General features: G+C 43.1%; 1 protein-coding gene across 1 annotated transcript in view; it reads right to left on the reverse strand.

Moving 5' to 3' along the window:
- The window catches only part of LOC119446493 (uncharacterized), a 39,198-nt gene that overhangs the window by 20,366 nt on the left and 2,112 nt on the right, over window positions 1-16,720 (reverse strand). The window contains exons 3-9 of the mRNA XM_037710928.2: window positions 13,687-13,954; window positions 12,507-12,636; window positions 11,177-11,350; window positions 10,440-10,523; window positions 8,662-8,796; window positions 7,457-7,548; window positions 6,385-6,525 (exon numbers count right to left, since the gene is read on the reverse strand). Of these exons, the coding sequence (XP_037566856.1) occupies window positions 6,385-6,525; window positions 7,457-7,548; window positions 8,662-8,796; window positions 10,440-10,523; window positions 11,177-11,350; window positions 12,507-12,636; window positions 13,687-13,954 (1,024 nt within the window). The remainder of the gene's footprint in view (window positions 1-6,384; window positions 6,526-7,456; window positions 7,549-8,661; window positions 8,797-10,439; window positions 10,524-11,176; window positions 11,351-12,506; window positions 12,637-13,686; window positions 13,955-16,720) is intronic.

The following is a 16,720-nucleotide window of genomic DNA, read 5'->3' on the forward strand; positions in this document are numbered from 1 at the left end:
TGGCTTAATGTGCGCCATATCCCCACGCAAGCAAGGAAGAAAGCGCGTGCTAATGTGCTTATGTGCACTCTAATGGGGAGCCGGTGAGAAGTGCCTCCTCCTCTAGCCCAGCCGTGGCTGCACATGGCTGAGCGATACGTGGCACACGTGCCCTATTTCGGTTCCTTAAAGGGACACTAAAGGGAAAAATTATTTCTTGTGTATCAGTAGATTACCCTTCTACAATACAGAGAACACCACTCTTACCGCGAGAAGCCACATGGTAACCCAGAAAGAAACGAAAAACAAAGAGGTGAGTGGTGACATCACCTTGAAGTTCCCGCACCAGCTCACCGTGACGTCATGGATTTTGACAGCGTCTTCTAGGTCTCAGTTAATTCTTTAACGCTAAAGATTGACTACATTGTGTTCTGAAGGAGCCCAAGACTGAATGTGGCAAGTTTCGTGAACTTTTACTGAGCCAACATGGCCCAAATACGAAAAATTACTTTAGAAGTCGTGACGTCATGCTGAAGTGCTGACGTTGGGGTTCCGCGTGAAATTCAAACATGTTAACGTTGAGCTTTATTTTCTCTACTAATAATTGACCTATTGCAGTGTAATTAACGGCAGCAGAGTTTTCGAAGAATACTTTATCAGTCTAAGTTGATTTATTGCTTTGCTTTAGTGTCCCTTTAACACACATAATATGGTTCCCTAACATGCACCTAAATCTACGTACACAAGCATTTTTGCCTTTTGCCCCCCTTTGGAATACAGCCACTCTGGCCGGGAATCAAAACCGCAACCTCGTTCTCACCAGCAGAAAAATACAGCCACAAAACAATTGTGGTTGGTCGTAACCGCTGCGTTGAAACCCCCCTTTTGAAGAGGTGAAATACAGTAGAACATGTATGCTAATTACACTCAACCTCAATTAAAGGTGCATTTCATGCTTCCACATTCTTGCATGTATGGAAGAAACCTACAATTTTTCTTTCTTTATAAAGAGAATATTTTTACACACTGGCCGTTGAAGTAGCAACCTTGCTGCTGAGACAATTGGGCATTGTCATAGACATACAATGTTGCTTGCCTTAGCTCCTGAACTTGCTGCTGTGATGACTCATGTGCCACAAGCTAGGGAAATGTGACCACAACAAGAATGGCTAGAATGGAGGCTCGCCTCAGGCGCGGATGCAGGGGGGATGTCCGGATGTCCTGACCCCCCCCTCAGATTTCTGTATTGCCCCCTCGCTGATAGGGGGATGGCCCTGTCACAACAAAATATGGCCACCAGCATTCTTCAAAATTATTTTTCGCGAGTACCAGTGGTATCAGCCATTTAGAAGTAAAGGTAGCTCGCTCACAAGCTTAGTTGCACTCCGTAGGGGTGTGGTGCCGCGAAGTTGCCGTAGTTAATTTTTCTCATGAACACCTTGGACCTCCTGGCGCCGGCCGTGCCTTACTCGTCCCATCGGTGACGTCGAATAAACGAGGGGACGTCCCTTTTGCCAAGCACGCCGATGTCCGCGCGAGCGCCTTCGCGCCTGATCAACTTAGTTCCGCATTGGGGTGTCATCGGTTGCCTCATTTGCTGTCATCGGTTTAGCGAACAACCTGCTTAATGAAAGAGACCTCGCTGGAGTGTTCATATATAAATAATAACAACTAACAGCTAAACTAAGAACTACGCATAAGCAACTTTTTTTTTTTTTAAACTGTAGCACTCATTGTGCTCACAGTTACACGTTGACAACATCTAATAGAAGCATATAGTACCGTTCGTACGCTACAAGTTTTTCATTGTAACTTCGCAGTCTTATTGCCGTACATTAGGATAGTAGGGTCAAAGCCGCCGGATCCGTTAATCTGAGTGGGCGTTCTCGCGGAGCGGGGCGATGCCTCGAGCAGCGGCTGCGAAGTGGGGGAGCAGGACGTCAGCGGCCAACGCCAGCGCGCGGGCCTAGGATGGGATCGCGTGGTTAGAGAAAAAGGAGCAGATGCGCGCCTTGTGTAAAAGGATGACATCGCGTGGGAAACAAAACATGAAGACGCTGGCTCACGCTCTCGGCTACTACGCCACATCGTTCTTCTTGTAGGTGACGTCGTGAGTCTTCATACGCGGTTGATTTCCTTCAATGATTTCCTTTAGGGAAATCATTGAAGTAAATCAATGATCAATTCCAATGATCAATGATTTCCTTTAGGGAAATCATTGATCATTACAGACTAGCCAGGGCTAGATATCCGGCAGCACATTGCTCATTAAGCAAGTGGCAATCAGTGGCTTGGCGGCTAATACAAACCAATACTTTCCCCAATCCCATTGCCTTCAGTCACTATCACCCAGACGTATACACAAACATATGTAAACATTGTAACAACCAAGCAGATCTTGAACACATAATCTGGGCATGCCCAAAGAAACAATATAACAATAACTGTTCGAAACCACAACAACCCCGTTTAATAATAAGAAATGAGGAGCAATGGGAGACCGTGCTGCTCAGCTCGGACCCGGATGTTCAAGCAAGAGTAGTACAAATGGCTGAAGACGCCACCGCGGCTCAGGGGCTGCCGGCCGCCGTCTAAAGGGGGGACGGGTGAGGCTTCTAGTCATTACCCCCTCCTCTAACCACATTTTGGGCAAAATAAAGTTATTTCTCTCTCTCTCTCTCTCATACGCGGTGATTCGCATATTGTAAACAACCAGCGTAGTGGTTGCCGCGTTGGAGCGGAGCGTTACGCCCGTATTCAAAAACGTTCTTCAAGTCAACACAACACCTCGACTCAAGAGAGAAGATAGCACCACCATCCCTCCACAGAAGTGTTCACTGAGCTTCATGATCATTCACGGGAATTCAGAATTGTCACGTCTTTATCACTCGAGAGGCGGCGCTGTGCTCAAAAAGGTGGGTGGCCGGAGGAAGAGCTTTGAGTCGAGGGCTGTTTGAGAACAGGGAAGTTAGTCCTCCAAAGCAAACGAAGGTGTCTCAGCCGATCACAAAGAATCTTCTTAAGGAAATCAAGGTGTCCCAACAGAATTCCAAAGACGGACCCATGCTTACGCATCTATAACGAACCTGCGACAGATCATCCAAAACTTTATTTTAAGAAGCAATACAGGCTAGATATACCGGGTATTGAAAATTAAGCTTTATGGATTTCTTAAAATAGGCACTGGGAGGCACGTGAAGACCACCTGCGCAAATAAGTTGTGTGGCCAGGGGGACACAAAGTGAGAAAATTATTGCTGTCAGCAGCCGAATTAACTAAAATTGAATAATTAACTTTTATTGACTGCAGTAAGTGTGTATGTTTGTATTCAAAAGTTAGAGGCAGTCGTGTTTCTACACAGTTTCACTTGGAAGAATTCTTCTAGCATGTCTGTTGCTCCGAGATATCCAACTCCAAATTTTAATTGTCGTTCGCATGATTACGCATGCAAGAGAGTGAGGATCAGCGCAAAGCTCCTCCCTGATGTGACGCGGCTGTTGAGTGCGGCGTTTAGTCTGACAACGCGGCGGAGGCATTAGCAAAGATAATAACTGCCCCCTTCCCCTCACGGCTGGCGAAATAAAAAAAAATCGAAGAACCCGTAACCGCTGTCGTAACACGCGACCGCGCAGCCTGTAAAGACGGTGGCAGCTGCCATGCCGAGATAATGGCGCGAGCGGAGAAGCCGGAGGGCAGTGCGCGTGCGTAATGGTGACTAGACGACCGGGCATGGTCCTTGTTTGGGCTACGCAAATAAATTGACTGCCGATTTCCAAGTATTGTAAGTTTTATTGAAATCAAAAGCAACAACTGCACCATCAACAGCAGAAACCTTTTTAGCTAAGCTAACGAATATTCCATACTGCCGCTTTAACTTTGGTGTTGTCATGCACAAATCTCATGACAACACTTCACCCATCAAGATGTCAATGCCGTAAAGATGTTCAAAATGCCGCCCTTCCCCAGCAACGCAAAACATAAACTGCTCTCGCGTCAAGTCGATAACTCTGCGCAGTACAATTGAAATTTGGAGTCGGATATCTCGGAGCACGAACCCGCTAGAATAATTCTTCCGACTGATACTGTGTATAAACACGACTGCCTCTAAGTTTTCAATACAAATATACCCACTTACTGCAGTCGGCAAAAAATAATTATTCAATTTTAGTTAATCGCTCACAGCGATAATTATCATCTGACTTTGTGCCCCCCCTGGCCACATAACTTATTTGCACCGGTGGTCGTCGCGTGCCTCCCAGTGCCTAATTTTAAGAAAACCATAAAGCTTAGTTTTGAACAACCTGTATTATCAGGCACAGCCGCTAAGCACATGGCTGTATTGGGTAACGTCCTTTTCCTATAAGCTCGCAGAAATCGATACCAGGCTTCGCTATAGGGCTTCTTCCTCTTTCTGGGGTTTTACGTGCCAAAACTAGTTCTGATTATGAGGCACGCCGTAGTGGAAGACTCCGGAATAATTTTGACCACCTGGGGTTCTTTAACGTGCACCACAACGCAAGCACACGGGCGTTTTTGCATTTCGCCTCTATCGAAATGTGGCCGCCGCGGCCGGGATTCGATCGCGCGATCTCGTGCTCAGCAGCGCAACGCCTGAGCTGACTGAGCCACCACGGCGGGCTACAGGTGTTGCTGTAGCCGTATAAAACGCGGGTTTATCGTGAGCAGAAACGGTGAATTTCGGTAAATGATAAAGGCTACTATCATCATCGTCATTGACAGAAGCTGACCCCCCCCTCAGAAAAAACCTGGATCCGCCCCTGGCTCGCCTTCCATACTAGCTACACACAAAACGCTTTGCACTTGCAGTTAAACCATGTTACACAGTTACAGTTGCACATACACGAGTTAAAAGTTAAACCATGAAAAAGATCTACGCTTCAAAACATGTTTACGCTGCTGAGCAAGCTGAGCACGAGGTCGCGGGATCGAATCCCGGCCTCGGCGGCCGCATTTCGATGGAGGCGAAATTCAAAAACGCCCGTGTGCTTGCGTTGTAGTGCACGTTAAAGAACCCCAGGAGGTCAAAATTAATCCGGAGCCCTCCACTACGGCGTGCCTCATAATCAGAACTGGTTTTGGCACGTAAAACCCCAGAAAGAAGAAACGCTGCTGAGCAAGACGAAAAAGAAACACAGGACTGCAAGTGCATAGGATCGGACCCCATAGAATGGGTGCACAACCTGTGTTGCACAACCTGTGCAAGTACACAGTGCAAGAGAGGTCCACAGTGCATTGTGACACAGAGCTGGTCTTATGTACCTTACTGCTGACGTGTTGTCTTCCTTAGTGCTGTAAACATGTTTCACAGCACCAGTAACCTCCAGCTAATAACCTACAGTAACTCGGCCAACTTCCAGGAATAGATTTACACTTCAGCACAAAGAGCACAGTCTGCACTGATCATGGTACAACAAATAATGATAAAGGAGTCTGTTGCTCCATGAAATGGCGTTTGTTAGGTGTATTATCTGTTCACCCTTCACCACTGAAGCAGCAGAATTAGAGCTGATTTACATCCGCTCTGAAAGATATCAGACATTGTCGGCTAGCTATGTCAGGCCAGGTGACTACATGTAATAAAAAAAGAATTACAGATGCCCTTTTTTTACAGTATGGCAGCAAAACAGAAATAAGAATAATATTAATGTACACAGCAGCCTAGTTCTTGTCCTAACTTCTGTGGCACACATCACTTTCCAAGCACTTTTTTTTTTCTTTAATTACAGCTACCAGCCCTGCTGGCTACATGTGTCAGCAATGTCTTCCATCATCTGTCTCTTAAATAGTTCTGAAATTCTTTTTCTGCTTAAAATTACGAATCCATTAGAACACTAAGAAAAGAAAGAGCAGTGATGATAAAGTGCTCTATACACCAATTTTGAAAGTTTCTTACTCTGGCTCAGGACCCCCTTTCTAAAAGTCTTCTATTTGCCAAGTGATCGTCCAATATATTTCGCTGTCATCCATTGCCAGTGCTCTCTTATCCAAGATGCCACGCACTAACTTGCCTATGTGTGTACACCAGTGAGCAATATGAGAGGAGGGCCACAAAGTTTATTCACTAGCAACAGTTAGTCACCGAGGGTAGATTTAAACCTGACAAGTGAATATGTACAGAGTAGCTTTTTTTTTACTGATCATTTTGCCTGTTCTACAACTTTCATGCTCGACACAGATTTCGAGCAGCTGTGCACGCTTGAATCCAAAATTGCATGTCCGATCTCCTTTTGCTCACAGAGATGCATGTCATTTTTGAGGTCCTTTCTTTCACAGACAGGCCCTTTCCTGCCTTGTACTTGTAAACATCTCTTTCTGTCCATCCTGCTGTCTACTCGCAATTGATACACTTATTCTGAGCTTCCAAGCAACGCTACCGGTACTCACCCTCAAGTTGCCAAAGTGAGAGAACATCCACAAGGGTGCCGGTACGACGCACCTTGACTGAGTGAGTTGCCAACTCGTAGTGACCGACCTGAGAAGGGAACCGGCTGGTGGCTTCGGCTGATGCCGAGTCTTCTACGGCGGCTGCAAGGAGGCCACACAAGGTACAGGAAGACGTTAGTCAGTTGATGCCTCTTCACTTTTCGAACATGAACAGCAGACTATCAGAGGTGTTACAGTAGACAGCTTTAAACTAACTTCCAACCATTTGGGATTCTTTTAGATGCACCTAAATCTACAAGAATGCAACAATTTTTGCATTCCACGTCCCATTGGACGTGCGGCTATGAGAACAGAGTACTAAACCTGTGTGCTCAGTGGTGGAATGCGATAGCTGCCCGATAATAAAAAAGTTTCAAATTTCTTTCACATTTCACTTACTTTCGCTATCAAAGCACAAGTGAGTGCTCGCATTGGGATCATACTTTACCACACATGTCTGAGTGTACTATATGTACCTCGGTAACAGCTTTAGTATTTTTTTTTTTTTTTTTGTTTTGAAGCCTTCTGCTTTTTACATTATTCCTTCACATGCTTCCAAATATTCAGTTGAAAGAGAGCGCTTGTGCCATCCATTTCCTTCTCGTCTGTATCCCTTTCTTGCACTGCTATAATCATGGATGCCATAACCGTTGAGCCACTGCACCTCTGCCAGAGCTGCTCAAGTGGCTCTTTTCATTGATGCAGTTGTCATCGGCATCAAATGAACAGTGCTCAGAAAGTAACGCAAAGAATGACGCGACGTGAGCACAAGTGGTTAACTGGGAGGAACGTGCATCTCGGCAAAAAACACTGCCCTTCGAGCCATACAGCCCACTCTCTTCCCCCCATCAAAACAGATCCAGTTGTATAATATTCCCAGCCCGCATGACTGTGATGATTACTGACTCAGTACTGGCAGGAATCTAGGAGCCAATAAGTTTCCCAAGTGCCATAAATAAGAAAGGCCCATTATTTTGGCAAGGGTACAACGCAATGACTTGTCACCAAAAAAAAGTGCATAAACTGCACTCACACACAGCACTTTGATCCATATTTTCGTTGCCGATGGTTGGATGGAACATTTTGGACCTCTTAGTGGTGGGCTCGATGAGCGATTCCTGTGTGCTGCAACAAAGCAACAAGGAGAACAAATGCGAGGGAACTCAATGTGCGGGAAAGCAACGCAATTTCATGCCTAATTGATGACAGACAGCCCAGTGCAGCAAATGCACATGTTGAGCAATTTTTCACAATATTATGATGACAAAGAACGCTTTACTGACAGAAGAAGGAAAAGAGAGAGAGAGAAAAAAAGAATATTCTTTTTTGAAGGAAGGGCAGAGGCTATCAATTACCTTAAAGCTTCAAATGCATGCCTACATCTGAAAAAATGCCCACTTATATTTTTTAAGCACTATTATCTAAACAACCTGCCAATGTAGTTCGCCTCTCCCACACTGGATCTGAGTTGTGTGTAGCACCACAGTCCAGTCTTTATAATACAGTTGTGGCTTATCAGAATTTCAGTGTGATATGAATTTTGGAGAAGTCCTGGCCTAAAGGTGTCAAGTCAGCGCGATGAAATCTGTTTCGAAATTACTCTGAAACTTCACTTGGGTATGACAGATATATTACAATTTCCTGAGCTGCCACAAGTCCTCTCAAGAGTCTCAAGAGCCCTCTCAACTGTATGCCGCATTCCCACAGCATGCAGTTGTGCAAGCAGAAAACGAAATCTCTAAGCGTGTGCGCACTGAGGGATCCATCTCAATGTAGTGTGGCAGCAGCCAGACAACACTGCAGGTGTTCACGTGCACAGCGCACAAAATCATGCACAGCATGAAACAAGACAAACGCAACAGCTAGCATGTGAGATCTTCACCGCAAGTGCGCCATGGAGCAAAAACATGAGAGAAACAAAGCAGAAGATGGGGGCCTCGTGACGTATACGTGACACAATCCTCTGGCTCTGGTATGGGAAAACACAGGAAAGGAATTCTGCTTGTGGAGGCAAAGAAGGCGAGTGAAGAGTGTGTCAATGTTGGCAGTGAAGCTCGCCTCCTGAAATCATGGGTTCACGACACTTGAGATATTTCTATCTCTGCTTTTAATGAACCAATTTGAAAAATTATTGCAGTAGAATGCTCCCTAGAGGGCACGTAACAACTTTCAGCGTATAACCAAAATTTGCTCTGGGACCTGGTGAGGGGCCCTTTAGGAAAGTAGTTCAGCACTCACTACTTCTTCTTGAGCGTGGGCAACACCGAAGATGATGACCGGAACAGCAGCGAGGTCCCCCTGAACTTGAGCTGTCCAACAGCCAGAAGGAACTCATTCAGCGGCAGCTGTCCACCATTCGGCAAGTTAAAGCTCCTGCCCATGACATGTACAACAAAACATATTTGTAGGCACTGCCTACTACCGACATAATGACATGGGTTTCTGCAAAAAAATACACCAACTTTCTTTCACGTATTGTACGAGTTCATGTAGCTTGCTTTCGCAACTACAGTAGAACCTCGTTGATACGATCAAATTAGGTACGATTTCCCGGTGTCAACATTATTGATCGAGAACACAAAAAGTGACCCAACAGAGTTACACTTATTTTTATCGGTTCATACGTTCCCGAAAAACACGATCTTTTGGCACCAGCGTTCAGCAGATCGTATGATACGTTTTCCGGCTGCTGGATCCCATGTAAACAAAAAAAAAGAAAAGCTGCAAGGCGCGTGCGATCGAGAACAGTAACCCCCCGTTGCAGCAGCTTCCCCGCAATACTCGCCCGCCCTTCTCACGTGAAAATGCAAGTGCGCACCAAGTTTCTTATTCCGGTACCAGCAAATGTCCTCCAGGGTCATCGCACACTGAATTGACCGCTATTGCTGCCAACCCTATTCCGATAAACATTTTCACTTGTCTGTTTCACAGTCCGTGGAGCGCAGTTCCATTTGAAACGTACTACAGGCTATTGATAGGCGATAACCCAGACGCTCTGGCGTTCCCTACTGCAAATGGCACAAAGGCAGCATCACGTATCGCTCTGCCAGCATCGTAGGCATTGTATGGCATTGTTGCTCCCCAGCTCGATACCATTTATGTTTCTCGTTGCATTTTAAAAAACACTAATCAATAGGAAAATGACAATGTGCGTCTCGGGTCGCTTGGATCTTACCAGCTCAAAGCGTCTCGTGCCAGAATGATTCGCATTAGGTGGGCACGTGAAAACTTCTCGCCAAAATGCCCTGCTCGAAGAAGCTGCAGACCCAGGCAGAATTTGAGGAGCGCAAACTTAAGCTCGCCGAAGCCATAAAAACGAAAATGCGCGTCTCTACCAGCTCGGGTCGCATCGGCGTCTCGTGCAGCAACAATTCGCATTACATAGATGTCAACCACAGTTGAGTCTGGAATTTTTTTATTGACTTACGATCATGTTTACCCAGTTAGTACGGCCTTTATCGTGGTTTTCTTTCTTTTTTTTTTCAGAAACATATGAACAAGGTACTACTGTATCTAGAAATGTTGGGTAGGCATTTGCCCGGTATTGTAGAATACGAGATTCTGAATTAGACGTTTAACATCTTTGATATAGTGTTTTAGTATGGAAACTTTTTCACGTGGACACAGGAAGGGACACACAACACCTGCGTTTGGGTGAAAAACTTTCCTCACTGAAGCACTATATCAAAGATGTCGCACCAACAAGGCCAGAGGTCAATCTTGCTAGACATTCAAAGCTGCAATCGACAAAGCAACAGTAGTATTGATTTCAGAGCTCACACTTCGTCAACATTATTTTTAGATGAGAAGGTATCAGGTTTTGGTTAAGGTACTTTCTGCAGATTAAACTCTTGTTTATGTTTTAAGTTAGAGTTGTCATATGATAGCATGATGATAGTTATTACAGAGAAATTACTATCTACAGTGTTGCCACGAATGCAGCAGCAAAGTCCTGATAACAGCTATGTAAAAAAAACATTTTAAATGACATCAAACAATTTTGAGAAAGCACTCACACTGCACTTGTAGCGGTGAACTTGTCCAGCGCAGCCTCATCCATGGTGATCCCTCTCATGATTTGGATGTCCTTGACCATCTTTCTGCAGACCACCAAGGAAAGCAAGTGACAAGCAAATTTTAATTAGTGAATGCAAAAATGAAGCATATTGGCCCAAAACTAATATTTTAGAGGATCTTCCTTCCACATAATGTTGCAGTTGAATAACTAAGCAGCAGCACAAGAGCAATGTGACCATAAGTTTATACCACTCTTCACATAAGTAAAGAAAATTTACTAACCAAAGACAGAGAGACAGACAGCACTTCTCCGAGCAGCATTAAATACCAACACATAAATTTGCTTAGTGCTTATTCTACCTCATACTGAGTACTCAGTTGTTTAGTACTTGGATCCTTGTAAATTAGTACTTGGTCAACCATGCACAATTGTGGGTAATCATGCTTCCTGAATTTGACAAACAAGTATGTTCAAACATTCAGGCAGCCTGAATGATCTAGAAGCAGCATACACAAATGCATTTTCCTAGTCTAAGTTACCTCCCAAGGCATTAACAACAAGAGAGTCACAGAAAAGGTAGACCCACAATAGCAAGTCATCAGTGACCATGTACTGCTCGCATATCTGTACATAAAATTTGAGAGAAGATATAGACTGTGCACTGACCGAAGGCCAGATTTAACAGAGATAAGCACCCTACTTTTTTGTAGTACGCTGTCAGGAGGGGAAGCTTGCCTGAACTCTGAATACTCCATGATGCCATCACAGTTGGTGTCATAGAGGCGAAAGATGTGACGACAGCGCTGCTCGCCAGGGTTGCCGCCATGCTGTGTTCCCGGTTCCATGGCCGCCAGCCCAAGCACCAGCTCCTTGAAGGTCAGCGCACCACGGTTGTGCACGTCCATTGCTCTGAGCACACAAAAAGAACAACAATTGAACTGGCTAGCGCAAATGACAAACGTAAAAGAAAAAAAGAAGAAGAAAAAAAGCGTAAAGCTTTGCTCTCCCACCCAACCTGATCCTCAAGATGAAAAAAAAATTTTGTACCAGGCCAAAAGGTATTATAGTCCAGTCATACGGGCAAATATGATGTCATTTTGAGCGAATGGACTTTGCCATTAGCGTAATTTGCAGAATTTCACTTAGAAAGGTTCAGGGTCACTCACTGTAGAAAGCACTTGCCAGCAAATGCGTCCATCGAATTCACCTTACTGCGTCAAATTGTGTGGCCTCGATAGCAGTGCTTCAAAGACAAATATTACTCAATGCAGGGTCGGCACTTATCTGAAATAACTTTTCTGTTAATACAAATATTATAAACTTCCCCGTGCCACTTGCCATGGAAACCACTGTTCTTTCTTTGCCAACAAAAGTCCCTCTCATCACTTCCAAGTGTGCATAGTGTTGCTCAGGTGTTGGAAGCAATAGCGTCTTGTATTGGCTCAGGACAGTCCATCATGTTCACTTCAGTTCAGTTTTATTTCCTTAAAGACCCCTTTGCTAGTGGTATTACATAAGGGGTGGGTACAGTTTATAAGATGCATAAGATGTTAATAATGTTATTTTGCAAATACTGCCAATAACAACAAATATGCAACGCGCCGACTGATTTGCCCATTGACACTGGCATCAATGTCAAATGACACTGTCTCGTCCCATCTCCTGTTGCGTCTACATTACTCAAAACCTGTGAAATGCTGACAACACTCTCGTCTATGCCTTCCGTAGGTTTGCAGCACCAGTTCTATGAGAGCGGCAGAACACAGACAGGACCAAGCAACACTTACTTTCTAAGCCAAGTGCTCAAGAGAATTCATGTGCGTCACTCAGATCAAGCTGTCATTTACCACCACGTAAAAAATAAAATTAAGTTTTTGAACCAATTTGGGTTCCTTAATTTCAAGTGGTACGGGTATGACCAAGCAGAACGTAAAGGTTCTGAAACACAGTTTTGCTTTGACACAGTCAATGAAAGCAACACTTTTCTTTTTTTTTTTCAATACTCATGTTTTTAATGCCTTCAATTAATTTGACAGAAGCAGGACAAGTCCGGGACAGAACTCACCTGAACAGGTCAGACAGCTGTGGCGACGTTTCCCAACCTAGGCCAGTGACGTACTTCTGGAATATTGCCTCATTCATGTATGTGCTCGGCTTTGTAACCTTGAAGAAGTCGAAGCGCACGGCATCTTGCTCTGTGAGAAGAATCAGAAATAGAAGACATTGTGTGGGCAAGTAAAACAACTCGACCAACATTTTATGTGACTTCCAGAGTATGTTAATCATACCACAGAATGATAATGAAGCTTTACTTGCACCACTGCTAACACCACAGCCATCAGCACACAAAAAAATTCATGTGGTACAGAAAGCAGTGTGTTGTGGTCTGAATACATATTAACTTGTTAAATTTCAAGGCACTAAAGCTGGTTTAAACTAGGTTTCAACTTTGTAACTCATAAATGGAAGCTGGACCACAGCACCCTGTTTTGTTATACCTTTTATACCACCTGTATTTTTAAGGCAGGTGTGAGAAACTTGATGGAATGTATTTAGCAGACAATTCTCAAGTTGTGAATCGCAGCTTCATGATATTCTCAAAAAGAAAAATGTACCATTGCTAAAATCTTCCAGTACCAACCTATGACTCCCAAAACTTTGAGCCTAACAAAGGGACCTTCAAGGTACTAGTAGTGAAGGACCACTCCAGGGGTGATGGAATAAAACCTACCTATTTTAGCAAGAAGTATATTTGGGCAGTGGATCTGGTGGTCTATTAAGGGTAACAGAGTGAACATTAAGGCATGAAAAACACAATCTAGCAAGCCGAAAGGAAATTAAATTAAGACGGTGAGACGAGATTAGAAAAGTTGTAGACACAGTACGTAATCAGGTGATGCATGACGGAGATAATTGGAGATTGCTGGGAGAGGGCTCCGTCTTGCGGTAGACATAAAATAGGCTGACGATGATGACAAACTATATAAAAATTTTAAACAAACGCACACACAAAAAATGCAATCAGTTCAATAACAAGTGATTCAAGTTAAGAGACAAGAAACAATAAATTCAAATTGAAATGCTAGGTCTTAACTACTATGTCACCAAGAAAGTGTTGGTCAACATTTCGTGGTTCAGAACACACAATGTACCACTCACAATTTAGTGCTCTCAAGAAGCCCATTGCAAAAACAATGCACTGCCCAACTTCCCAGCAGCTGGGAGCTGTTTCAATTTCAACTAACCTTGTTGACCAAATTTTGCCGACTCCAGCATCTGCTCGATTTGGGACTCTCGGGCGGGCACATTGGGGCGTGCAGGCGTGCCCTGTGCTGTCAGCGGCGTGCTGGCGTTCATCTCGAGAAACTCGCACGGCACGGGTGGCTGCCGGTTCTGCAGCAGCAGCTTGCAAAGATCGGCGGGCTCCACCCCTAGGAATGGCAGCGGCCGCAGCTTCACCATGCGCTGGATCTCCTCGGCTGACACCCATTGCATGCGAACCTGGTTTGGCAGCTTCATGCCAGAAAGACACAGAAGGGCTCGTGGGCATTTATTTTCGCCCCTTCAAAGGGTGCCCTACGACACTCTTGTAACAAAATTGTGGAATGAATCTGGCATTAAATGGCATCAGTGTAAGAATACCCTCCAGCAAGGTGATTTGAATGCATTGCATATAAGCAGAGTGATTGGCAATCAAAGATTACCTTTGAACCCCTCCATGATGCTTCCACTCCTTCTTTCATGCTGTACACACATAAGGTTGACGCAAACACTAAAGCCCACTACATGTCACAGTGACGTGGTGTTTCTTTTGCTTTGTCTTGTTATATTCTATGTTCTCAGCTGCGTGCAAGTAGTCTCAGGTGTTCATGACAGCAGTGCCATGCATCTAATATAAGTTATTTATCATGTTCAAAAAGTGGTACAAGGCCATTTTACGAGGAAGCTTCACCTCAAGAGACCCTATTCTAACTATCCTATATCCTCAACGCGAACTACAATTAAAAGCTTTGGTCAGTTTTCTTACAAAATCAGGTTGGAAAAGAGGATAATAGTGTGCACTACAGGAATATAACTGCATTAGAAAAAAATCACACAGACAACTTTGATGCAGGGCCAATGCATCCTAGATGCATAAAGATGTCATCAAGGGCAGAAAAATATTATATTTAGGGCCCCATAAAATGCAGAGTTAAAAGAGTTCAGCACCAAATATTTTATAACAGTCAAAAACCATGTTTATTTGTAAAGATAAGACAGATGTGCGCTGTAGTTTCATGTATGACATTGCGTTCAGCTGAAAGAAGGTATGGCATACAATAAAAAGACACAGCACTGTGCTGTTGTCCCTATCTTCAGAAAAAACTCAAACCAATACTCTAGCGTTTTGTCTATAAGAACAATTACATAACAATAAAGAACATGTTTGGTCATCGTCAAGAAAATCAAAGCATTTCATTGTGCAAATTCTGGGAGAATATCCAGTAGTGCGGTGGTTTTCTAGAGCATAAAACAATCCACATTACAAACACAGCAAAAGGCATGAACCACCTTGCAAGTATATTTTAGCACCATTCACAGTATGGAACTTTACTGCGAAACAATTACAGACCTGCCAACCTGAAATTGTAAAAAAAAAACTACCACCAAGGCCAATAAATACCAAAATTTTGTTAAAAATACCTAAATGTTGTTTCATTAGCCAAGCACACACAGTTTATTTGTTATTATTTTTTTAATTACCTGCCTTTGTTCAGTAGGGACGGATTTCTATATTCACAGCAAAAAAACAATTTGCATCACAGAAAAATGGAAAGGTTCATGATGTTTATTCGTGAAATATCCATGTAATGGCGGTCGAAATTTCACTTGACATTTTAGTAGTGGCACTGCTGCCGGTACATCAGAATAATCATGCGGGTCCAAAAAGTAAGGCTCTGATAAATTGCGCGACCACTATACTGGGTGTTTTATTTTCACTTTAACAGAATATTTAAATACTGGCCATAGCATTTAACACAAATCTACTTATTAAGCGAGAATACTCGAAGAGGTATACATTACATATACTGGAGATCACTATGCATAATTGACTAATTAACAATATTTAAATAATTACCTTTGCAACGAATTGCTCTAGCACACATATTGACATACACGAATTGAAGCCAATGATTCCACTTGGAACAAATTTTGAAACTAGCATCAGTTTTGAGATAAGCGCACTTAAACTTGCTGTGAAAATGCAATGTTGTTTCACTCACTTTTTTAACAAAATGCCTTTTTTTTTTTTGCATTGAAGCTCAAAAGTTACTGGAACACCAATAATTTCGTCACAAATTTAGCAACGCACATCTCAAAACTGGCGTCATCCTTAGAGTTCATTCCAAGTACATACGACTTTAAAAGTGACCGGCTACAATTAGTAAATTGCAACATATGGTATAGATTAATTAGTTCAAAATATAAATAGCATAATTTCATTAATTAGTCCAATATTCACTTTCATTATTTGTGCAACTATTTTCTGAATCTGAGAGTAATTTAGCTCAAGCGGAATTCTGCTACATTTCATAAGCGATATTTAAAAATCCTGTTAACAATAAAGTAAAAAAACCATTGTTTGCATAAGTTGACATCGTTTCAGTTTTAAATTCACAAATGAGAAATCTTAAAATGATCGGCATTGATACGATAACCGTAAACAAAGTTCCAGAAATTGTGCATTTTACAATGAAATCATAAAACTTGGCAGGTATGCAATCATATACAGGGTAATCATCTTTAAGTTATCCAGAATTCTTTTAAATCGTTTGTTGGAAATAACGTAGTTCCAATCCATGAGCTGGATTATTCAGAGAGGCGGACATTACTTTCACGAGAAATCGAAACACATGTTCAAAAATTAACTCCTTAGTCAATTACTTCACAGTCCATATTTGCAGTTTAACAACTGTAGCCGGTGAGCTTGCAAGGCGTATTCACTTGGAATGAATTTCCAGAATGAACACCAGTTTGGAGATATGCACCATTAAACTCGTTGTAAAAATGCACTGTTGTTTCACTTACTTTTTTTAACAAAACGCTTTTAGTCACTGGAGCATAAAAGTAACTGGAACACTCATGCATTTTGTGCCACACTTTGGGATATAATATCTTAAAACTGATGTCATCCTGGAGATTAATTCAGCGGCTACGAATTCGTAAATTGCAGTATGTGCCTTAAAATAATTCATTAATAAGTTAATTAGTTGAACCCGCCATGGTTGCTCAGTGGCT

The sequence above is a fragment of the Dermacentor silvarum genome, chromosome 3 (assembly GCF_013339745.2).
Source record: "Dermacentor silvarum isolate Dsil-2018 chromosome 3, BIME_Dsil_1.4, whole genome shotgun sequence".
Lineage (NCBI taxonomy): Eukaryota > Metazoa > Arthropoda > Arachnida > Ixodida > Ixodidae > Dermacentor > Dermacentor silvarum.